The sequence below is a fragment of the Dasypus novemcinctus genome, chromosome 20 (assembly GCF_030445035.2).
Source record: "Dasypus novemcinctus isolate mDasNov1 chromosome 20, mDasNov1.1.hap2, whole genome shotgun sequence".
NCBI lineage: Eukaryota > Metazoa > Chordata > Mammalia > Cingulata > Dasypodidae > Dasypus > Dasypus novemcinctus.
In genome coordinates, this window is record NC_080692.1 from 20,994,840 (window position 1) to 21,020,917 (window position 26,078).

At 41.5% G+C, this 26,078-nt stretch overlaps 1 protein-coding gene across 2 annotated transcripts in view; it reads left to right on the top strand.

Moving 5' to 3' along the window:
- Window positions 1–727: 727 nt before the first annotated feature.
- TULP3 (TUB like protein 3) overlaps window positions 728–26,078 on the top strand; it is an 88,293-nt gene continuing 62,942 nt past the window's right edge. The window contains exon 1 of one of the 2 annotated variants that reach the window (XM_012524332.4): window positions 728–868. Coding sequence is in view for 1 of the 2 variants with exons in the window: in XM_004456204.4 (XP_004456261.1) it covers window positions 828–868 (41 nt within the window). In the remaining variant the exon portion in view is untranslated. The remainder of the gene's footprint in view (window positions 869–26,078) is intronic. The other variant, XM_004456204.4, reaches the window with a different exon arrangement.

A 26,078-nucleotide genomic window follows, 5' to 3' on the forward strand; every position in this document is an offset into this window, starting at 1 on the left:
AATGCAGTAAACTCGAGTCAGTGTGCAATGACTTTATATTGGTGATAAGAAAGGAACTGATGGTTGGGGACAACATTTATTGGAAACAAGGGTACAGTTTTAGACAGTGGATCCCATGATGGGATATGGATGTTTGAAGACGGTCTGTAGACGCAGAGAGAGGTGTATGGAAAAGTTGCTCTTGATTTTCTGGGCTTTAAGAGAGTGTATAGCAGGTCTAGGAATATCTAAAAGTTTAGGGGAGAAAACGGGGTTTTGAGCAGTTGAAGTGTGAGGCCAGGGGAAACTTGAGTGTCTCAGAGGAAGAGCTGTAGCATCAGGGAAGGGGAGGGATCCCGAGGGGCCAGCAGGCGTCTGTAAGTCCTTGCATTACAGACCTCCGAGAGCGCTATGGGTGGTCTTTGGGTACTGGGCGGGGGACGGGGGTGCGGGAAAGCCACTCCGTGGGTGGCGGTTGGTGGGGGTGGGCGGCTCCTCTGCGGGGCTCGCAGCCGGGTCGCGGGCAGCCCAAGCCGCGGAGGCCAGCACACGCTTCCGCTCTCGGCCCCAGGCCGACGCCGCGCTCCGCGGCGCCCAACGCTGGCGCATCAGCCCCGCTCCGGCGCAGGCGCCTGGGATTCCCAAATTCTTCCCTCCTCTTAGAAACCCTTTCCCATCGGGGTGGCGGCAATAGCCAATGAGAGAGGAACGCCCGGCACAGAGACCAATAGGCGGTCGGGACAGTGCGGGGTGTGGTTGCCAGGGGCGTCCGGCTGCGTGCCGGGCTCGCCACCCTAGCGGCGCAGGCTGCGGGCTGGACGTGGGCGCCCCTGGCTGAGCGGCGCGGGATGGAGGCGTCGCGCTGCCGCCTCGGGCCTGGCGGGGATAGGTAAGGGGGCTTGCGCCCGGGCCCTCGCGAGCGGGGCGGGGAGACCGAGAGAGAAGGTGGAGGTCCGGCTGCGAGGTCTGAGGGCAGAGGGCGGGGCTCCGCTCCGGGAGGGAGCCCTCTCTCCCCACTCCCCGGGGCAGGACCCCCTTTTTAAGGGTGAGTGTGAGCGGAGGGGAGCGGCGGCTCCGCAGCCTTGACCGTGAGCAGAGACTTTTTTCCCTGCCTGGGAAACTCTTGGACTTTTCGCTATGTTCTCTCGTTGTCCTCTCGGGCCTCAGTTTCCCCTTTTTAAAAGTGCATGTACGGCCGGCCTAGTAGTTTCGTAACCGAGTCTGGATGCAGTCTTTCCCGAGGATGGCGAAGCAGAAGGTTGTGGGTGATACTGAATAATTTTGCACTCGTGCCAGTACTGTTGGCAGGCAGGGCGGAATTCTGGAACAGTGTCCGAGGGCTGAAAAATGCAAAAACAGTTATTCTTTTTTTTCTCTCTGCTTTCTAGTAGTTACCTCTTACTCAGGGTTGTCTTATTGGCGAACGCACCGTACCCGTTGTTTGTGCCCTCTTTTTCTTTTTGTTTTGTGATTCTTTTTCTGCCTCCGCCAGAGGGAGAGTCTAGAAAATAAAACGATCCAAAATCTCAGTCTGTCGGTTTCCTGTTAGCCAGGTTCATGAAAAGTTAATGGGAAGCGGTGTGAAATCATTGGCTTAAAACTTGGGCTTTGTTTGAGGATTTAAATCTTACAAGCCAACTGTATTCCCGCCTTTTATGTCATTACACACTGCAAATAAAGATTTGGCAAGTAAGGATTTAGGCTGATATTTTGACTAGTTGAAATTTAAATAATTCTAAACCATTTTAAAAAATTGTCGCGAAGGAGGTGTTGGGGTAGAGAATACTCTTTCCACCTTCATCAGGTTCTGTTTATGTGATAGGCATTCTGTGAAATTTGTTCATTGCACTTTTTTTCAAGTGGAGAGAAAAATAATCCACATTTACAAATATGAATATGGAAATGCCAGGAGGAGGTAAAGTTAATATTCCGTTTCTCTGGTTGAAATCAGATGGTACTGTTCAATTATGGGCACTCAGTAAATCATAATTGAATGAATTTTAAAGCAGTAAGTTTCATGGGTACCAGATGTTTGATATGACTCATTATTTTGGGGGAAAAAATAATAAGTAACTTTGAAATTGGTCTCAGGAACCAAAACCATTATAATTTATTGGCACTGAAGTTTAAGGAGATAGATAATTAAACATTTCCCCCCCTTTTTTCTTCTAAAACAAACCAGCTCTTTAATTTTAAAAATTGATGTCAAAGGGGAGTATGCAAGTCACCGAATATTTCTCTTACCTTAGAATCCTTAGATAATGTTACCGCAGCTTCCATCACAGTTTAACTCATTTGTTGCTAAGAGGGAGTGAAATATCTCCTGCTTTTTGGGTTTCAGGTTGTATCTTTAATGTTTTTAATGAGATACATTGATAGAGTCCGTATTAATACCTTTCAATGTGAGGATAACTTTTGACTTTCATGTTCTTTGAATTATGTGTTTTACCATGAGGCAGATTTATTTTAAACAAAGTAGAAATATTAGTAACAAGTACGCTTCAAATATTTAGTGAAAATTCAGGATGGAATTTGAAGCAGCCATCTTGGGACCTTTGAGGCTAGGCATTATACATTATAGATTCCCTGGAGGTGGTTGGGATTGGCTACTGCTGGAACTTATTTTTTTACTTATTTTATGAAAAGTTATTTGATTAAATCATGCATATCATATGTGTGCAAATAGTTTAATGTGTGCTAGTGCTGAAACTTGAGCTCTCTGACCTTTTGTTCATGATAGAGAATTTTTTTTTAAAGATTTATTTTTTATTAATTTCTCTCCCCTTCCTGCCCCCCTCCCCACACCCCTGTTGGTGGCTCTCTGTGTCCATTTGCTGTGTTTCTTCTGTGTCTGCTTGCATTCGTCAGCGGCACTGGGAATCTGTGTCTCTTTTTGTTGTGTCATCTTGCTGCATCAGCTCTCATTGTGTGTGGCACCACTCTTGGGCAGGCTGTGCTTTTTTCCCAATGGGCAGTTCTCCTTACAGGGCGCATTCCTTTCGTGTGGGGCTCCCCTACATGGCAGGGCACTACTTGCACACATCAGCACTGCGCATGGGCCAGCTCACCACACGGGTCAGGAGACCCTGGGTTTGAACCCTGGACCTCCCATGTCGTAGGCGGATGCTCTATCAGTTGAGCCAGATCCACTTCCCCGCGATAGAGAATTGAAGATGTGGTGAGAGTGACTTCCCAGTGTGACCTTGTGATCCAGAGTTGTCTCAAAGTCTTGCTCTGTGGTTTAAACAATATGCCAAGCTTTCTCTTGAGAAATATGAACAGCAGTAGTGGCTGGAAGTTAGGTCCCATCCAGACTTATTATCTGTTCCCATGATCTCTTTTTTTTAAAAATAACTCACCAGATCACTGAATTGTTGACCAACAGATTATCCAATGTTTAAAAATACTCAGGCAAACTACTACATGACTAGAGTATGTTTGGCAAACACCAACAGCTACAGTAAAGGCCTAATAGCTCACATGCATGTATTTCTCCAAATGTGAAGGCCACATACAGAGCTAGAAAGGAAAGAGCAACCCCTGTAATAAAACTCCTTTCTTCCAAGGTCCTTCTGTTTCAGGCTACACAAGCTGACCTTTTAGTTTTCATTTCTGGCTTCTCTTACGTATTATTTCCTATGGAAACGCCTGTTTTCTCTGTATTCATGCCCATTGGAAGAAAAATTTACCAAAAGGAAAGAATGCTGGGACTACTGAGGAGGAGATGAAGCTGCCTTGCTTCTCTACATGGGAGGGTCTCAGGACTTGCAGGGGCCTTGAGAATTCCCTTAGTCACCCCCAACTGCTGGAGAGAATTCCGCAGCGGGATTGTCAAGGCTTTTTTCAAGCTAGAATTTTCTGGAGTCTGCTTTTACTTTAATTCCTTTGAGCCAACTCACTAGAATAAGCTCTATGTACTACCAAATCTCTTCTGTCTCATCGTACATCCTTACTGCTAGTAAAAATGAAAACGGCAGTTTTCCTGGTCTGGTTGAAGCTTAAATGCATTTTTGTCTGAGAGAAGGCACATAACCCACATGCTGATCCAAGTGCTGTTTTATTAACTCAATACTTGCTGGGAGTCTTGGCAGTGAGGATTGTCATATCTGTCCTTTTGCCTTAGAACGTCTGGGAAAATATGAGTGATTTGTACTGTATTGTGTAAATCACCAGGACCTCCGGAAGATCACACCTCTGAAAAGTATTATAATAGTGTTTTCATTATTTATAAGTTGGCAGTTTCTGTTTTACTCTATAGCACGGCGGTGTGGGGAAGACTTTCACTGGGTCCCTGAGTCACGTATAGCCTTTTCACCATCCAGCAGTGTGATTCTGAGCAGGTCGTTTAACTTCCTTGGCTTCAGTTTTCTTAATTGGAAAATGAGGCCCTTCCAGTGATATTCTGTGTGTTTAAAGAAATCTCTTAATTTTCCTTTCCCACCTTTAAAATTTGATGATTTTGATCTTTAGGGTCACAAACTCCGACCTCTACTTTCTTCATGGGCCAGATGTGTTTTCTAAAATATGAACTATAATTGCTGCAAGTTTTAAAGTTTTCTTCTGTGATAATGAGAGAAAAAAAAGACTAACAAGAGAGTAAAGATTATTTTTCTGATAGGTTTCTGGAAAAAGGAAACATTGCCCTTTGGCTTTGGAGGAAGCTACTTCAATGAATCTATAGTTTGTCATTGATTTTTAGTTTTAGAATGAAATGAATTTAGTGGAGGACTGATTTGTTTCCCTATTGAAACTGTTTTTGTTTGTTTTTTGTTTTTTTAAAAAGATTTATTTATCTCCCTTGCCCCTGTTGTCTGCTCTCTGTGTCCATTCGTTGTGTGTTCTTCTGTGTATGCTTGCATTCTTGTCAAGTGGCACCAGGAATCTGTGTCTCTTTTTGTTGCGTCATCTTGTTGCGTTAGCTCTACGTGTGTGTAGCGCCACTCCTGGGTTGGCTGCATTTTTGACAAGGGCGGCTCTCCTTGCAGGACACATTCTGCGTATGGGGCACCCCTACGCTGGGGGCATCTCTGTGTGGCATGGCACTCCTTGCGTGCAGCAGCACTGCCCATGGGCCAATTCACCACATGGGTCAGGAGGCCCTGGGTATTGAACCCTAGACCTCCTATACGGTAGGTGGACGCTCTATCCAGTTGAGTCATGTCCGCTTCCCTGTTTGTTTGTTTTTAAATATTTATTTATTTATTTCTCTCCCCCCCCCCACCTGCCCCAGTTGTCTGTGCTCTGTGTCTATTTGCTGCGTTGTCTTCTTTTGTCCACTTCTGTTGTTGTCAGCGGCACAGGAATCTGTGTTTCTTTTTGTTGCGTCATCTTCCTGTGTCAGCTCTCCGTGTGTGCGGCGCCATTCTTGGGCAGGCTGCACTTTGTTTCAGGCTGGGTGGCTCTCTTTACGGGGCACACTCCTTGCGCGTGGGGCTCCCCTACGTGGGGAACACCCCTGCATGGCACGGCTCTCCTTGTGCGCATCGGCACTGCGCATGGGCCAGCTGCACACGGGTCAAGGAGGCCTGGGGTTTGAACTGCGGACCTCCCATGTGGTAGATGGACGCCCTAACCACTGGGCCAAGTCCGCTTCCCTGTTTGTTTGTTTTTGAGGTACTGGAGCCAGAGAATGAACCCGGTACCTCGTTTATGGGAAGCCAGTGCTCCTACATCCACTGGCTCTGGAGCAGCTTCCTTTGTCTGTTTGCTAGTGAAACATAGTGTTATTTTGTTGTAGCCATTTGATATGTCTGGTCAACTAGAGGCAAAAGTAGGGAGGGGAGTTTTGGCTGAGTTCTTACCCTGTGCTTTTGCAGAGCACAGAATTCTTAGATGACAATTATTTTTTTTCTTTCAGTACTCTAAATATATAATTTACTGCCTTCTTGCCTCCATGGTTTCTGATGAGAAATCAGCACTTAATCTTTTTGAGACTCCCTTGTACATGATGGGTTGCTTCTCATGGAGCTTTCAGGATTTTCTCTTTGTGCTTTGACATTTGAGAGATTATAATGTGTCTTGGTGTATGGGTTTATTTGAGTTCATCTCCCCTGCCCAAGATGGCTCCCTTGTCTTTCTGCTCATTGTTTCTGCTCACTGCTCATTGTGTCTACTTGTCTTCTTTAGGAGGCACAGGGAACTGAACCCGGGACCTCCCATGTGGGAGGTGAGTGCCTAACTGCTTGAGCCACATCGGCTCCTATTTGAGTTCATCTTGTTTGGTGTTTGTTGAGCGTTTTAGGATGTGTGTATTCATGTCTTTCATTAAACTTGGCAAGTTTCAGCCATTATTTCTTCAAATATTCTCTCTCTGTTTCTTTCTCTCTCTTCTCCTTCTGGGACTCCTTAATGCATATATTAGTATGCCTGATGGTGTCCCACAGGTCTCTTAAGGCTCTGTTCACTTTTCTTCATTTTTTTTCTTTCTGCTTCTCAGACTGCATAATTTCAATGGTCTTATCTTCAAGTTTATTGATTCTTTCTTCTGGCAGCTCCAATCTGCTATTCAACCCTGTTAAGGAAATTTTTATTTCAGTTAATTTGGTCTTCAGCTCCTTTCTATTATTCCTCTCTCTTTACTGAAATTCTTTTATTTATTTATTTCTGTTCATCTATTGTTTCCCTATTTTCTTCATCCTTTAGTTCTGTAAGCATATATAGGAACATTTTTTTTAAGAGTCTTTGTCTGGGGCATGTCCAAAACCTGGTCTTTCTCATCAACTGTTTCTAATGCTTTTTCTTGCATTTTTGTATCATTTCCTGTTTCCTTGTATGTGTGGTAATTTTTTTTTTTCCATATATCCCCTCACCCCACCCCCACTCCTCCCACATCAAAAACCTCTTTCATCATTGTGGTACATTCATTGCATTTGGTGAATACATTTTTGGAGCATTGCTACACCGCATGGATTATAGTTTGCATTGTAGTTTACAATCTCCCCCACTACATTCAGTGGTTTATGGCAGGGTATATAATATCCAGTATCTGTCCCTGCAGTATCATTTAGGACAACTCCAAGTCCTGAAAATGCCCCCACATCACATCTCTTCTTTGCTCTCTCTGCCCTCAGCAACTATTCTGGCCACTGTCTCTACATCAATGATACAATTTCTTCCATTGCTAGAGTCACAATAGTTCTATAGTAAAATACCAATAATTCCACTCTAATCCATATTTTATTCCTCCATTCTGTGGACCCTGGGATGGTGATTTCTACTCTACCTCTAAATCAAGAAAGGGCTTAGATCCCACCTGGTTGATGGATGTCATTCTCCTGCTTGCAGTTGTAGGCACTCTCAGTTCCCTGGTGCAATGATTGACCATCTTCACCTCCCTGTTAGCTGACCTGGGGAAGTCCAACAAACCAAAGAGTAGGAGTTCCAACTCTGCTGAGGCTCAGGGCCCAGCTGGCATGTGGCCAGTCCAGAGATTCAAGTCTCCTGAATATACACCAACCCCAGGACCAACCACATGTTCAGTAAAAGTGACAGAAGAGGCATGTATAGAAAGGTTACATCTGAGAGTAAGTCCGTCACTCTCAGGAGCACAAATTCCAAAGTAGGGCCTACTGACAAGGCACTGAATTCCAGAGCCATCTGCTATGACCGTAGAATCTGTGTGTCTCCGTAGCCCTCAGGAGCACCAGTACCTGGGGTTGTATCTACTTTGGCTGTCTCTGGATCCTGCTGAGATGTGCGTAAGTGCGACCCTTCTGATGACCTCCCGACTCATTTTGAAGTCTCTTAGCCATATAACTCATTTGTCTTTACCATTCCCCCTTTTGATTCAAGGTCTTTTTCTAGTTGCATCACCAGCTGGTGATTGGTAGTAATCCCTCGGCACCAGGGAGACTCATCCCCAGGAGTCATGTCCTATGCTGGGGTGAAGGTAATACATTTACATGCTGAGTTTGGCTTAGAGAGTGGCCACATTTGAGCAACATGGAGGTTCTCAGGAGGTAACTCTTAGGCACCCTGCAACTCCAGGCCTGGGTGAAATTACAGGCACACAGGCTCATAAGCATAGTCATCAGTATCAGGGGCTTATCGTTAGAACATCCTTCTTCACTGGTCTTTGCCCTTGCACTTGGAGGATTGTTGCTGTTCCATTGGGGAATGTGACAGAGCTCCCCTGGCTAGGAACTCAGCACTCCCTCAGTTGTCAGTTTGTAACTCTTAACTACTAGACAATACCCAACGAATATCTGAACATTTTTATATACTCTGTGTAAATGCCCTGGAGAACTCCCACCCAACCATGTGTCCCCCATCAATAACACCCCATACCAGTGTTCCTCCCCTGCCATAGTTGAACCCCTCTGTGGTCCAAAACTTCTTCAAAAATAAGTTTTGTTGCAAGGTGGCCATTTTAATGTGCTGTTTGTGGAATTCAGTCAACGAGGTGTCTGTTTCTTAGACTTTTATGCAGCTATTGTTATGACAGAGATTTCCTTGAATGCCAGGAGCAAAAAAACAAAAAACACCTTTCCCAGTCTTTGCAGATTGGCCTGTATGAGTGTTCTCCTTCAGAGCCTAGCCTGCCTAACCATGCATCTAAGAACAGCCTGAGATGAAAATGTGGGGTCTTTTCCAGACTTTTCTGTGCATATATCTTGTCCAGGGCTTGCTCACTGGCCCTAAGAATTCCCCCACCCACACAGATTCAGATGTTCCCTTTCCTAAGGAAGTAGTCTTTCTCCAAATCCCGGGTGCCATACTGGCTGTCCCAAAGTTGGCACTCCTTTGCCTCAGGCAGCTATAACTCAACCACTTCCCCACAGCACTTCAGCCTCCCAGCAAGCTTCCTGTATGCACAGGGCAAGCTCTGGGATGGTGAGTCTGTGATGGTCCTGATTTTGGCTCTTCAGACTGCCGCCAGACAGAATAACATAGACATACATGCACCCCAGTATGTGCACAAGGTTTACTCTGCTTCCTCCAGAACTGGGACCAGGGATCTAGCCATCATAATGTTTGCCTCCTGTTTTTAAGTTGCCTTTTTCTTAATCTGGTGCTCGGTTACTACAATTCCCTGTCTTCCAGATAAAGAAGAATGGTCTGCCCCTTTCTTCCTCCCTCCCTTACAGAAAAATCATGCATAAAATACAAAGTTGGTTTTGCCTGTTTTTGCTTACTGTTTGAAGCTTCTGTGGGGATGGAGCCCTGGAGTATCTCACTCTGCCATCTTGGTGATGTCCTCCAACTAGTAAGCTGTGTTTCCGAAAAGAGAAGGTTTGGCAAAAAAAAAAAAAAAAAAAAAGATCAATAACAATGGTCCACATCTGTGTATCCCATGCAGCCTTATCATGCTATCATATATTTGCTCTCTTTCGAGCTTTATAGCTCTGTGAAGAAGGCAGGGCAGGTGACTTCTTCATTTTATAGGTAGAAAAATTAAGGCTCAGAAAGGTTGTACTATGTTCAGAGTCACATAACAGGTAAATAATGTCACCAGCCTCTTGATTTCTAGTCTCCTCTCTTCTTTTTCTCACATATTATCAGATTATCTACTCTAGATATTCTGGAAGCCATTTGTGCAAAGAAATGACAACCGATACTGACTACTTTCTAATTTTTAGGGTGAGTAATTGAAGAAATCAGATATTTTAGTAAAGTACAAATGAGTATTAATTTCATTCAGTGGGGAGGGAATGAAAATATTTATTTGGTTTTATTAGGCAAAAGAATGTACTTTCATCTTTATACCAGAAAGAGAAGGAAAATAGATAACATTACTGAAAAGAGAAAATGTAATCCCTGAGGAAGGGAGAATCAGGCAGAAGGGGGAATGAATTTAGGTTCTCAGTAATGTTTATTTTTGAGTCTATAAGCAATAATTGGATTCTTTAACATCTGGATCAAATCATGCATTTTAAATAACCTTTGTATTTGGTTCACTCAAAAGAATGTTTTTTATTTTGCTATGTGGGATATGGAAATTGAATAGGGATTCATTTTAAATAATTTTCCTTGATGCATTCTTTGGGCCAGATGAATGCTCACATCAGTTGCCAACTTTTTCTTCTCATTGCCTGCCTCTCCCCAAGCAATTTTCCCTGCTTTCTGTTTGTTTCTCTACTAAATGGGTCTCTTAGGAAATGGATTTCCATTCCCTAGATTCAATTAAGTTAGTTCCAGATTAAGTTAGTTCCAGAGGGAGAAGACAGTGGAGCCTCGAATATTAACATTTACCCTCAGATGACAAAGGATAGATTTCAAAGGAGTCTTTTCCAACAGTTCTAATCTGATCTTTATGTACCTTTTCCCAGAACCAATATTTTGTTCTGGCCAGCTGTGTTCTTGGGTGTCTCAATATTTGCAAAAATATGGCCTTAAAATATTGGCATTTAGGGTTTGAACAGGTTTGCCCCAGTTTCTGGAAATAATTATCAGTTTGAATGCAATGAAATCTACTGACTCTTTACCCCCTCTCTACACTGTAATCAACTCCCAAGGGTTCTCACAATCCATTCACTGGCTTGAAAGTTCTGTAATCTAACCTTAGCACATTTGTTGGCATCTTGACTGAAAAGATTCCTTACTGACTTAATGAAATATCATAATAATGAAATTCCAGACTCTCTTCTGACCATTTAAAATATATTTATTTAACATGCTGAGGGAGATGGGAGTCAGAATTGTGATTTCTAGCTCCATTACTGATCAGCTGTGTGACCTGGGGAAAAAGGCTTCATCTCTCAAGGTCAGATACTTCATCTGTAAAATGGAAGTATAATACTTAAAGGTTTATTGTAATAATTAGATGAGATCATATGTAAAGTATTTAGCATAGTTGCTGGCATACAGTAGGAAATACTCAATAAAGGGGACTGTACTGCATTTGTGATGTAACTTATTTTAACAACACTTTAATATCAATAAAATTTTGAACCTTTAAGCCTTTTTTTTTTTTTTTTTTTTTTTAAATACTGGGGAATCTTAGAAATGGTTTCCAACATCAGAAAGGTAAGTTCCTGGGAAGCAGACTTGGCCCAATGGATAGAGCATCTCCCTACCACATGGGAGGTCCAGGGTTCAAACCCCAGGCCTCCTGGCCCATATGATGAGCTGGCCCGTGCTCAGTGCTGATGCATGCAAGGAGTGCCCTGCCATGCAGGGGTGTCCCCTGCATAGGGAAGCCCCATGTGCAAGGAGTACCCCATAAGGAGAACCGCCCAGCGCGAAAAAAGTGCATCCTGCCCTGGAATGGCGCTGCACACATGGAGAGCTGATGCAGCAAGATGATGCAACAAAAAGAAACACGGATTCCTGGTGCTGCTGATAAGGATAGAAGTGGTCACGGAAGAACACAGCGAATGGACACAGCAGACAACTGGGAGGGGGGGGTGGGGAAGGGGAGAGAAATAAGTAAAAAATAAAAAAATCTTTAAAAAAATGAAAGGTAAGTTCCTAAGAGAAGTTTATAAAAGGTGATATTATGGTGAAAACATTGTCTTGTCAAGAAAGTCAAGATTTAGGTGATGCATCTCTCTGTAGTATTGAAGTCTTCAGTAGAGCAAAAATCTTATATAATAATAGAGTAGTTGCCATTTATTGGGTGCTTGTTATGAGCTAAATCATTTAATTCTCGCAGTAACCTTGTGTCATTATCCTCAATTTGTAGATATGCAAACTTGAACCTCCATGAGGTTAAATTATATTGGAAGCTGTGCTGTAACAACATACCCAGCTAAATAGGGAACACAACTTCTTGGTTTAAACAAGTAGATGCTAAGCCAGGGATTGGCAGACCTTTTTTACAGGTAGTAAATATCTTAGGTTTTGTGGGCCATTCAGTCTCTGTCTCAACTGCTCAACTTTGTTGTTGTAGTGTGAAAGCAGCCATAGATAACTCAAATGAGTGAATGTGGCTGTTTCAACAAAACTTTATTTACGGACACTCAAGGTTGGATTTCATGTAATTTTTACATGTCATGAAATATCTGTCTTTTGATTTTTTTTAACCTTTTAAAAATGTAAAAACCATTCTTTGGCAGGCAATAAAAAAACAGACATTGGACCAAATTAGGTCAGTGGACTGTGGCTGCTGGCCCTTGTGCTAAATCACAAGAATGTTTCTTTGTGGTAGGTCATAGTTATTCATGTTATGGATATTATTATAAAAGGGGAATGGGGTTGTGTTTGTTTTAAAATAGACCCATTTATAGAGTAGAATGCACAATCTAAATTGATTTTCAAGATAAAACTTGGGGTTCCTTTTTTTCTAAATTAAAGTTAACAGATCATAAGGAATGTTACATTAAAAAACATAAAAAAACAAGAAACATAAGAGGTTCCTATATAACCCACTCCCCACCCCCACCACATCATTTTTGTAAATTATATTTTTTTGAAGATATATACATCACAAAAAAATGTTACATTAAAAAATATGAGGTTCCTGTATACCCGCCTCCTCCCCACCCCACTCCTCCCACACTAACAACCTCCCTCATCATTGTGGCACACTCATTGCACTCGGTGAACACATTTGGGGGCACTGCTGCACTACACAGATAGTAGTTTACCCTGTAGTTCGCAGTCTCCCCTAAAACTTGGGGTTCTAAAGCTATGTTGCTTCTGCAGATGGTCTCTTTGGGCTACACCTTACTCTTCTGTAATTTCATTTGGAGCATGAAGTAACTCTCTTTGGCTATTCAAGGCACTTTGATGGAAATCTTGGTAAAAAGCTGTCTATGCTAATCCATATAAACCTCAGTGTGCTAATATCAGAGAACTAGGTGCAAAATTACAATTTAAAGTACTATTTGCAGAAAGGGAGTAATGATCAGTGATTGCTTCTATAAAATTACGTAAGTAAAATATATGAACGTATGCGTTATGGGAAACTTCCTTGTTCCACTACCCTCTGTGATTTACACTTATGACAACATAACTGTATAATTATTGCTATTTTTTTAAAACATGCATTTATTTTTAAATTTATCTCTCTCCCCAGTCATTCTCTCATCTGTCTGCTCACCTTCTCCAGGAGGCACTGGGAACTGAACCCAGGACCTCCCATATGGGAGGCAAGTGCCCAATGGCCTGAGCCACATCCGCTCCCCATGGACTGAGGCATCTCTTTGCTTGTGGCATCTGCTCATTTAGGTGTTTGCTCGTTGCAGTGGGTACAGCATCTAGTTCGTTGCGGCGGGTGTGGCGTCTGCTTGTCTTTTCTTTAGGAGGCACCAGGACCTTAACCCAGGACCTCCCATGTGGTTGGCAGGTGTCTAACTGGTTGAGCCACATCTACTTCCCAATACTACTCTTTTTAACAGGTAAAAATGTCTTGTTTGGATAGTAATTTTTGACAATCTACTTTTGGGTTGATTGTTGTTAACGGTGTGTGCTTATCATTCTGGAATTCTGTGCCTATAGGCATCCCACACATCTGTTTTTTTCTTTCAAAAATAAACTTATATACTGAAAATACAATACCTACATTGAATCTTATTTTTCAACAGCTTTATTGAGATATAATTTGCATGCTATAAAACTCACCCATTTTATGCGTGCAGTTTAATAGTTTTTAAAATATTTACAGAGTTGTGCAGCCATCACCAAAATCTTTTTTTTTGAGGAACCAGGTTGGGAATTGAACCGGGATCTTGCATGTGGAAAGCCAGCGCTCAACCACTGAGCCACATCGGCTCCCCAGTATTGGTTTTTTTTTTCATTTGTTTTGCTTGTTGATTGTTTTTTATTTTGTTTTTTCTTTAGGAGGCACCAGGAACCCAACCCAGGATCCCCCATGTGGGAAACAGTTGCTCTGAACAGCTTGAGCCACATCCACTCCCCCAAATCTAATTTTAGAACATTTCATCACCCTCAAAAAGAAAGCTTGTGTTCGCTTACAGTCACTCCCCACTCTCCCTCTCCCAGCCCAGCCCTAGGCAGCCACTACGTCTACTTTCTTTTGCATATTCTGGACATTTTATACAAATGGAATCATACGTAGTATTTTAAAAATAAGGACATCAAACATTTCTAATACGACTTCTTTCCAAGGGCTGAATTTCACATCTTCTAGGGGAGGGATATTAGAGTGTTGTGCCTATGCAAGAATAACTGTCATTTCATTTCCCACCCTCGACACATATACGTCCATACACATACACATACAACACATGCATACACATACGTTCACACCCCTCCTGTTATGGATGAGGCGAATGGGAGCCTGCTGTAAGAAGTTTACAAAGAAAACACAAGCAGGCTGTACTTAGAGCCAACAAGTCCTAGAGTTCTAAGTCTCTGATTAATTCACACTGGAATGGTTCTTGTCTTCCATTCAGCAGTCCTATCCCTGAGGAACCCTGGCCGCTGGTTTATAAACTCATATGTAGGATTTTGTAACTGGCTTCCTTGAGTTAGCAAAGTGCTTTTGAGGTTCATCCATGTTGGAGCATGCATCAGTGCTTCATTCCTTTTTATTGTTGAAAGTATTCTATTGTATGGGAATTCCATGTTTTGTTTATCCCTTAGTTGATGGAATTTTGGCTTAATTCCACTTTGGGGCTATTATGAATAATCCTGCTTTTGTACATGACTTTTGTTGGACATGTATTCTCATTTCTCTAGGTTACATACTTATGAGTAGAATTGTTGGGTCATATGGTAACTCCTTTTTTACTGTTTGAGGAGCTAGCAGACTGTTTTATCAAGTGGCTGCACCATATTACACTCCCACCAGCAATGTGTGAGGGTTTCAGTTTCCGTAGATCCTCACCAACACTTATGTCTCTTTGGTTCTAGAAGAAAAAAAAAGTTGATGTGAAGTGGTATTTCATTGTGCTTTTGATTTACATTTCCCTATTGATCAATGCTGCTAAGCATCATATCCTGTCCTTATTGGTGATTCATATCTCGTCTTTGGAGAAGTTCTAGTCATATACTTTGCCCATTTTTAAAAATGTGTCTATTTTATTTTTTTATTTCTCCTCACCCCCTCGTTGTTTGCACTTGCTGTGTGTGTTGTCTTCCTTTTTTCTTTAGGAGATATCAGAAATTGAATATTGGAGGGAGGCATGTAATTACTTGAGCCACCTCTGCTCCCTGCTTTGTTGTATCTCTCATGTTTTTCTTCTTCTGTTTCTGGTTACATCATCTTGTTACATCAGCTTGCTGCACCTGCCCAGCATGTCAGCTCACTGTCTTGCTTGTCTTCTTTAGGAGGCACTGGGAACCTCTGCTCCCTGCTTTGTTGTGTCTCTCATTTTGTTTTCCTTCTTGTGTCTCTTGTTGCATCATCTTGTGTCAGCTTGCTGCGCCTACCTGTCATGCCATCTTGCTGTCTTCTTTAGGAGTCACCTGGAACCGAACCATGGACCTCCCATGTGGTGGGCAGGAGCTCAGTTGCTTGAGCCACATCTGCTTTCCTGACTTTACCCATTTTAAATTGGGTTATTTGTCTTTTTATTATTGAATTGTTAGAGTTTTTTATATATTCTGGATATTAAGCCCTTATCAGATAGGATTTGCTTTTATTTTATGTCAGCCTGTGGGGTCATCTTTTCACTTTCTGGTGGTATCATTTGATGTGCAAACATTTTTTATTTTATTGAAGTCCATTATGTTAGTTTTTCTTTTATCCCTTTTGCTTTTGTTGTCATATCTAAGAAATTGCCTAGTCCTTTGTTTACTACTAAGGGTTTTATAGTTTTAGTTCTTACATTTAGGTCTTTGATCTATTTTGAGTTGTTCTCTATGTATGCTGTGAGGTAGGGGGCCAAATTCAGCCTTTTGCTTGTGGATATCCAGTTCCAGCACCATTTGTTGAAAAAACTATTCTTTTTTTTTTTTTTTAATTATTTATTTATTTTTTTAAATTACATTATGAAAAATATGAGGTCCCATTCAACCCCACCGTCCCCGCCCCCCACTCCCCCCACAGCAACACTCTCTCCCATCATCATGACACATCCATTGCACCTGGTAAGTTCATCTCTGAGCATCACTGCACCCCATAGTCAATGGTCCACATCATAGCCCAGACTCTCTCACGTTCCATCCAGTGGGCCCTGGGGGGATCTATAATGTCCCATAATTGTCCTTGAAGCACTATCCAGGACAACTCCAGGTCCCGAAAACGCCTCCACATCTCATCTCTTCCTCCCGTTCCCCACACCCAGCAGCCACCATGGCTACCGTTCCCACACCCATTCCACATTTTCTCTGTGGACATTGGATTGGTTGTGTCCATTGCACATCTATGTCAAGTGAGGGCTTAGATTCCACATGGGTACTGGATGCACTCCTCCCGCTTCCAGTTGTAGACACTCTAGGCTCCATGTTGTGGTGGTTGACCTTCTTCAACTCCATGTTAGCTGAGTGGAGTAAGTCCAATAAATCAAAGTGTAGGAGCTGAAGTCTGTTGAGGCTCTGGGCCTGGGTGTCATATTATCAGTCCAGAGATTCAAATCCCCTACATATATCTTAAACCCAGCACCGACTACAATTCCAATAAAGTAGCATGCAAGTCTTGTGAAAAGAGATCCCCTCTGAGTCCAATTCCATCACGCAGAAACACCAGGTCCAAAGAAGGGCCATCTGTCATGGCAGTGAACCCCTTCTGCCATGACCATAGAACCCGTGGGTCTCGAAAAAACTATTCTGAATCTTTTTTTTTTTTTCATTTTAAAAACAATTTATTGAAGTATATCATTCATACATAAACATACATAAACAGTAAGTGTATAATAAAAGTAGTGAACTTATAAAACAAACATGCATAACATCATACAGGGCTCCTATATATTACCCCACCAAAAACACATTGTTGTGAAACATGTAACAAGTTATGAAAGAGCACCATCAAAGTATTATTGCTAACTATAGTCCATATCTTACATTTTGAACCTGTTTTTTGGACATCTTTCCAAGTTAGTACATCTAGATTTGCCTTATGCTTTTTAATAACCAAAAAGTATTATTTTTTCCAGGTTTTGTTGTTACCTTATCTTTTTTCTTTATCTTTTTTTGTCTATCTTATCTTTATATCATTTCAGACTCCCAAGAAAGTAACTAAGTATTTTTTTATAGATGTGTCTCTTTAATTGTTCACCTATTGACAGACAGAAATGGGTTGTTTTTCCTTTTTCTTTACTGAAAACAATAGAACAATGATGTCCTTGTTACATGTATCTAGTATTTTGAATGCTTCTTGTATTTGGGGTATGCTGAGGTTAAATTTTGGTAAGCATTGCTAAATTGCCCTCTAAAACGTTATAAAAAGATAGTAGTGATAAAATGAGATTGACCCTTGCTTCAGGGTCACTCAGAACCCCTTATCAGACAAAAACCCTGAAAAGTTGGTGAAAAAAGATAGTAGTCATAAAAATTATATAATCTTCAACAGATTTTGAATGCTGGTTTTGAAGTGGAGCAGTTCCTTGTATGTTGCTCAGTTCCTTGTATGTTCGTAGTAAGTACACACTAGGTACTTATGGTGAGTGTGAAATGGAGAGGCTCTCTGTAATTTGGATCACAGCAAATTGAAACCCGGCAATAAAAAGGATCCCAAACTGGCACTAAAACAAAATTCCACAACTAACAGCATATTTACATATGAGTGGTAGCCAGTATTATATGGCTACCTTTCTTATATTCTTTGTAGATGAAACACAGCATATTTGGTGAGACCACAAGATCTTTACTAGCAATAATGATAGGGAAGTGCCACAAAAACTTTATCAGAAGTCTATAATAAAAGAAACTTTGATTGACAGGTTCAAGAGTTTTGGTTGGTGAGATATAATTGAGTATATAATAGGAAGATGTACCACTTTGGAGGTGCTAAGATCGTTATTCAGCATTTGGCTTTCAAATTGGTTTGATAAACCACGTTAGTATTGCTAATTAGCAGTACTATAAGTTCAAATTTAAGACTGTGCTTAAAAACTACTGCTGCCAGCTTTTCTGATATAGCATAAAGATTCAGACTGGCTAATCCTGGCCAACAAAACAAAAGGTCTGTTATGTGATATAACTGATACTACAGTTTAGTTTGAAACATAGTACCATTTAAGCACATAACTTTGGCGGAAGAAAATAAATGAGGAAATCAAATAACAGCAGAAGCATCTATCATCTCAACAACTGGTTTGATTGTAAGTCCAAGAGATTGCCTTTTCTGATAGTAGACTGTATAGTAATATGTAAAACCTATAGGGGTAGGTATATTAAATCTGTAAAAGGTTCACCTGTGGTTTAAAACTAAAAAACAGTAAAATTATTTTTTAAAGAATAATTTTAGGCTTACAGCAACCTCTTTTGAAATTTTTTCTCATAATTAGGCAAGATGAGCAGGTAGGTGATCCTGACTGGGAATTTGAAGGCTTTTGATAGAATTCCACATTCCTACTTAAATTTTATCATTTTCTTAATTCTTTTCCATAGCCCTTTAGCTGTAAAATGGAGCCAATAATATCTAATTTTTTATCTCCTTTGCAAAGCCAAAACAAGGAATTAAAATATTTTAAATACAATAAACTAAAATAAATAAATTTAATATAATTTAATTAAAATGAAAATATTTTTAAAGCATGGGAGGAATTTTCTTTCATGTAATTATTTTTATCCATTCATTTATCACACATTTCTTTTATATCTCCCATGGTCTAGACACCATATGCCTTGAAAAATGTTGAATAATGTTAGATCGTATTGACGTTTTTAAGTGTCTTTTGTTATTTTGCTTTTCTTTTGAGGGTTAGAAGTGTTTGAAGTCATGAAAGAAATTGCTCTGCATGCCAGTTAAGAGCTGAGCAGAAGCACTGTTTTGGAGGTTGCTCTGTTGTAGTGACAACAAGAGAATTCCCCGAGCAGCAGAGCAGCGCAATTATCTCCTGACACAGGTGGCTGTAGCATAAACACCCTATAAAAGACACTGAGGTGGCTAAATTTAGCTTCATTACCTACAAGCCTGTACTTGAGCCAGGGGAAGACACCTACTCCCGCAGCATACCCCACCCAAAACATCAGCTGTCTCACCAAAACCAAGAGGGCTTCTCCTAACCAGCGGCTCTGAGGTGCTCCTGGAGTTTATATTAAGTTTGAGATTGACAATGGCTTCGACTTCTATTTTTAAAAATAATCAATGTAATTTAGTCATATAAATAGCAGAACATTGCTAGCTTCTATATTAATTTCAATCATTTATACTTTATAAATTAGTTTTTATTCTTAGCCTTTTATTCTTTTATGGGCTAAAAGGTTGACTTTTCATATATTTTTAAAAAATGTATTTGAGAGTGGATGTGGCTCAAACTGTTGAGTGCCTGCTCCCCACATGGGAGGTCCTAGGTTCCACCACCATGCCTCCTAAAAACAAAAGCAAACAACAAGCAAACAAATGAGACAGCCAACTTGGGAACTGATGTGGCTCAGTGGTTGAGAGCAAGCTTCCCACATACGAGGTCCTGGGTTCAATCCCCAGCCCTAGTACCTCAAAAAAAAAAGGTATTTACATGTACAAAATTCAAAAGTGTATAAAATGACAAGTAAGGCTACTTCTCTGCCCATCCTATGCCTCTCCAGTTCTCTGTCCAAAGGCAGCCACTGATGCCAGCTTACTGTGCATCCTTCAGAGAGATCCGCTGTATTCATTTAAAAATTTATATATATTTACAGTTTCCTTCCATAATTGGTAGCAAATACTAATCCCTGATCTGCTAGAATCACCTTGCCTTTTTCTAATTAATAAAATATTTTGGAAATCTTTCCAAAACAGAGCTCTATATTTCTATAACTTATTTATATAAGTGCTTATTTTTTTTTAAACATCTGCATGGTACTTCATTGTATGGATATACTATACTTTATTTAATCAGTCCCCTATTAATGAATATTAAGGTGTGCTATCTTTTGCTATTACAAACAGTGCTACAAAGTCTTATAAAAAAGTTTAATTTATACTCATTCTATACAGTTGACTAAAGTTAGGAAGTAATATGTTATTAAGGAACATAAAATAATATTGTAAATTTGCCAAAGATGATCTTCTTTAGGAGTGTAAGTTGCATTCATTGGTGATCAGAAATTTTATATTTCATAACAAGGTATTTTTAAGATTTCAAAAACTAATGTTAAAAAAAGCAACAGTGGGGGAGTGAATGTAGCTCGATAATTGAGTGCCTGCTTCCCATGTATGAGTTCCTGGGCTTGATCCCCAGTGCCTCCTGAAAAAAAAAAAAAAAAAGAGCAACAGTGGGATGATATATACACTTGGGCTTTTTATTTATTGGAAATAAAGAAATAATGAGACTGGAAGCTATAGGAATGTTGGAGCAAAGGAAAGATAGTGTGTGGGTGCTGGGAGGCCTGTATATGTTAATTTTACTTAAATTAATTGACCATGTTTATGATAATTCTTTGTGGAAGCTTCAAGGTATTCCCTTCCTCCCCTTTGGTAAATTATACTAGCATAGATTACAGGGTTTATTTGTAGCTGCTCGAATGTGTTGGGTGCTCATTATTTTATAATTGACAGATTACTTAATTTTGACATAAAACTTCTCTTTAACTTTTATTAGTGTTAGTGCCGTAATTAAATATAAGCTATTTTGAATAGTAACCATGTCTTTTAACTCTTGTATTCCATTGCATAAGACATAGGAAAGATAGCCATTCAGAAAATAATAATATAAAAATAATATTTAATGAGTGCTTTCTGTGTGCCTGCCACTTTTCTGAGCATCTTATTTGTATTAACTCGTTTAAATATTAGCTATATACTATGCAATATGTGTTATTGTTATCCTCATATTATCATGAGGAAACCGAGGCAAGCAGAGGTTAACTGAAGCTATGACATGAAAAAGCCAGGTGGTCTGGCTCCAGAGCCTGCCCTTGTAATTATCCTTTGATAGTTGATTGACTTTCCTTTTCTTCTAGGTGTTTTAAGTGATCATTATTATTATCCCTTTCACTAAGGGAGGAAAATGGAGAAAAGTAAAATTGCTTGCCCAGAGTATCAGTGTGCTTATGGAAGGCCTAAAGTTAGAGCTCTCAGTTTAAGAGTATTGACAGACAAAGATCCTAGTAGAAGACTCAGATTTTTCTCTCCTGGACTTGGAGCAGCATAGCTGTTGAGCAGGGACTGGTTTGACTGTGGTTAAGATGGCAGCTTATTTGTTTACATAGATAGTTTTGTTCTTTCTATTTATTTAATCTGTCAATTTAGTGGCTTTATATATATATATATGTATATACAAACAACAATTCACAAAGGAGGGTGGGTTGTTTAAGAATATAACTGAAGTGACAGGAACCAAAAATTATTGTTTATTCACTCTGCTCTGTAGAGAAAAGTTGTTTGTGTTTGTGTTTCTATGTTAACTCCAGAAGAAACTTCCCAGGAGTTACTACCATGGTGTCCTGTTTCAGCTATTGACATTTACTGTTTTTTTTAAAATTCAACCACAGGAGTCTATGTCATTATATTAAAGACTTGAAATACCTTTCTGTTTGCTATTTTGACATATAACTGCCCATAGGAAGGTGCAAAATTCAAAATGACCTTGGTAATTGAAAGAAATGATCAGGAAAAAATAGAGGGAAGCTTCAGGAAACAAAGACCAGGGACTGTATTTGGGGAAAAGGAGGACATTTTTCATTGCTGTTAGCAATGGGCTGATATTTATTACAGCAAACCTTTGCTGAGCTCCTCCACGGGTGTGTGAGTGGTGGGGGCTTAGGGATAGTGACAGGAAGGAGTGCTTCCCCTCCAGTCTCTTCAGTTTATCTTTGTACCTTTCCAGCAATTTATCAATCCACACCTACAGTCACATTTATAAATGTTTATCATATGCGTATAAAATAGTGAAATTAGCTTGTGTGTAGCTCAGTTCTTTGCTACACATGCTGTATGTAATCTCACATGTACACATGCTAAATTCCTTGGCAGTGGAAACTAGGAAAATACAGAATGTCAAAATATGACAAAATACCATTTCTCACTGATTGGAAATAACTATATTAAAGTAGCAGGTACATTAATTAGAAAGGCATGGGAAGCAGACTTGGCCCAATGGATAGGGCATCCGCTTACCACATGGGAGGTCACAGTTCAAACCCCGGGTCTCTTTGACCCGTGTGGAGCTGGCCCATGCGCAGTGCTGATGCATAGGGGAGCCCCATGTGCAAGGAGTGCGCCCTGTAAGGAGAGCCGCCCAGCACAAAAGAAAGTGCAGGCTGCCTAAGAATGGCACCGCACACACGGAGAACTGACACAACAAGATGATGCAACAAAAAGAAACACAGATTCCCAGTGCCACTGATAAGGATAGAAGTGGTAACAGACGAACACACAGCGAATGGACACAGAGAGCAGACAACTGGGGGAGGGAAGGGGAGAGAAATGAAAAATAAATCTTTAAAAAAAAAAAGGAAAGGCATATGGAAATTTTAGGTATTTCAGAAGGAGGAGTTCTAAAGGGAAAATTATGAAAAAGGAGAGGATGGTATCTCAAAAGAATCTTTAAAAATGTTAAGTGTAAAACATTATTTTGTATTGATTGATGGTGTAGTTGAAGGGTAGAATAAGAGGATGAAGGGCAGTATATATTCTACATAGAATTACCTGTTTTTGGAGTGTTTATGTGTATATATATATTTTTCCTTAGATCTCAATTCTGCCCATCCTATTCCAGAGTTAAAGATGGCAGTTGGCAACTGTATACTATTTGTTTGTACTAGTTCCAGCTTCTTACTAGGCATTTCAGTATTCTTGGTTTATAAATAAAGTGTAAAGTACAATTTCCTTTAGTTTGTAGTGTATTGGTTGTGAACACAGGCTCTGGGACCAGTTCGCCTGGGTTTAGATTCTGCTTCTGCCACTTATTAATTGTGGGACCATCTTGCTTAACTTAGCTGTACCTCAGTTTTCTCAAATGTAAAATAGTTGTCAGGAGGATGGAATGAATTAATAACGTAAAGTGCTTAGAATAATGCCTGGCACATTGTAAGATCTCAGTCGGTGCTAGCCTAGAAGCCAACTCAAATGAAAGTAAGCAAAAAAGGAATTTATTCTAAGGAGCCCAGGGTGGTTTATGGAACCGGAGGGCAGTTAGGCAGCTGGGCCTCTGCAGGTGGAGTCAGAACCTGGAAAGCTGTGGAAGCCGTGCCTGTCTCCTGGGGGCTCTCTCTCGCCCAGCTCTCCAGGCTGCCTGTCTGCTTTAAATGATCTTGCTGTCTTGCTCTCTCTGTGGAGCCACCTTTCATCCTTTTGATGTCCACGTGACCAAGTTAAGTCGATATCCCCAGCTACTGAGTTGACGTGCCATCTCTAAGCAGCCTGACTGAACTAGATCTCTCAGATCCAATTTAAAATCCCAGGAGAGAGGGTCTGACTGCCCCAGCCTGGGTCAGGTTCTCTCTCCCTCTGTCAGTTTATAGCTGTGGAGACAGGGCCATACTGAGCGATGCCAGCCTGGGCGAGGCGGAGTCTCCAGGAGGTGCTTTTCAGTACAGTATCAGCCCTGCTCACCCCTCCTGGGCCTCTGCACGGTGCCTGGTGTGGTCAGTGAGGCTCATGTCACCAACAGGCGGTTGCTCTTATCAGCGGCTCCAAGCAAAATTCTCACACAGTCATGTACAGTGGGTGGGAAGTGGTAAACTTTCTCCCACATCTCTCCTTTCCCGCCTCCCTCTGAGATTTTCACTGCTGCACAGGTTATAGAGGAACAGGAAAAAGAAATGGTTACCCATTATCCTGTCAACCTAATATCTGCCTTTCTTTTTCCTGTGGGAAGCAGTATACTTAGTTTCTTTTTCTTAAGACTTTTTAAAAAAGATATATTTTATTTATTTCTTCACCCCCACCTCATTGTTTGCGCTTGCTGTCTACTCTCTGTGTTCGTTCGCTGTGTGCTCTCTCGTCTTCTTTTTAGGAGGCACTGGGAACCAAACCTGGGAACTCCTTTATGGGTGAGAGGAGCTCAATCCCTTGAGCCACCTCCACTCCCTGCTCTGTTGTGTCTCTCATTGTGTTTCCTCTTTGTGTCTTCTTTATTTGTTTAATAATAGTTTCATCATTTACTTCTCTTTTTTTTTTGAGATTTATTTATTTATTTCTCTCCCTTTCCCCCCTCCCTCAGTTGTCTGCTCTCTGTGTCCATTCACTGTGTGTTCTTCTGTGTTCGCTTGTATTCTTGTCAGTGGCACTGGGCATCTGTATCTCTTTTTGTTGCATTATCTTGCTGCATCAGCTCTTGGTGCATGCAGCACCACTCCTGGACAGGCTGCGCTTTTTTCGCACGGGGCGGCTCTCCTTACAGGGTGCACAACTTGCACGTGGGGCTCCCCTGTGAGGGGGACACCCCTGTGTGGCATGGCACTCCTTGCACGCATCAGCACTGTACATGGGCAAGCTTACCACACAGGTCAGAAGGCCCTGGATTTGAACCCTGGACCTCCTATGTGGTAGGCAGATGCTCTATCCATTGAGCCAAATCCGCTTCCCCTCATTGTGTCTTCTTGTTGCATTAGCTCGCTGCGATAGCCTGTTGCGCCAGCTCACTGTCTTGCTTGTCTTCTCCAGGAGGCACCAGGAACTGAACCTGGGACCCCCCATGTGGTAGGCGGGAACTCAGTCGCTTGAGCCACATCCGCTTGATGATTTCTTAGGCTACCCTAACAATTTGCCAGCTTTTAAAATGTATTTTATCTCCTTAGCTATATAAATAAGAGACCCACATTTTTGTTTCTTTTATCAGTAGGAAAATGGAGGTTTTGAGAGATCGTGGCAAATAACTCAGTAAATCAAGAGTAGACTAGAAGGGAAGTGGACTTGGCCCAGTGGATGGGGTGTCCGTCTACCACATGGGAGGTCTATGGTTCAGACCCCGGGCCTCCTTGACCCGTGTGGAGCTGGCCCATGCGTAGTGCTGATGTGCACAGGGAGTGCCCTGCCACGCAGGGGTGTCCCCCGTGTAGGGGAGCCCCACGCACAGGGAGTGTGCCCCGTGGGGAGAGCCGCCCAGCACGAAAGAAAGTGCAGCCTGCCCAGGGGTGGTGCCGCACACACGGAGAGCTGACAGGGTGACACAACCAAAGGAGATGCGGATTCCTGGTGCAGCTGATGAGAATGGAGGCGGTCACAGAGGAGCACGCAGCGAGTGGACACAGAGAGCAGACAACTGGGGGGAAGGGGGAAGGGGAGAGAAATAAATAAATCTTTTTTTTAAAAAAAGTGTAGACTAGAAAAGAGACCCTCTTCTCTCCTTTCTATTCAGTGTTCTATTTTCAAATCTGTTAGAACTGTGCTACTGTTAATTAACCCTTGTCCTTGCTTTAAAATGCTGATGCTCTATGGAGTGTATTGTATAAGTGACACTAATCTTTTTAAGTTCTAGGGCCTTAGCCATTATGCTTTATCTTATGGAGCCCATGACCTTTACTTCTCTATGCTTTTACAAGGCTCTCTAATGACCTGTTGACAGTAGCATTGTTTCATCATTGAAGTCTCTCAGTCTTAATAATACAAACCAGATTGACATTATTATAGCCTGGTATATAAATGAGGAAACAGGTTCAAAGTTGATCAGTGATTTAAGATCATCTTACAAGGATAATGGTAATAATTTCCTTTTTGTAAAGCACTCTAACAAGATGTATTTGTCAGCCAAAAGAGTGCTGATGCAAAATACCAGAAATGGGTTAGTTTACCATAAAGGGTATTTATTTGCGAAGCGGACTTGGCCCAGTGGATAGGGCATCCGCCTGCCACATGGGAGGTCCACGGTTCAAACCCCGGGCCTCCTTGACCTGTGTGGAGCTGGCCCACGCGCTGTGCTGATGCGCGTAAGGAGTGCCCTGCCACGCAGGGGTGTCCTCTGCATTGGGGAACTCCACGTGCAAGGAGTGCGCCCCGTAAGGAGAGTCGCCCAGAGTGAAAGAAAGTGCAGCCTGCCCAGGAATGGCGCTGCACACACGGAGAGCTGATGCAGCAAGATAATGCAACAAAAAGAAACACAAATTCCCATGCCGCTGACAACAGAAGCAGACAAAAAGAGCACACAGCAAATGGACACAGAGAACAGACAACTGGGGTGGGAGGGGAAGAAGGGGAGAGAAATAAATAAAAATAAATCTTAAAA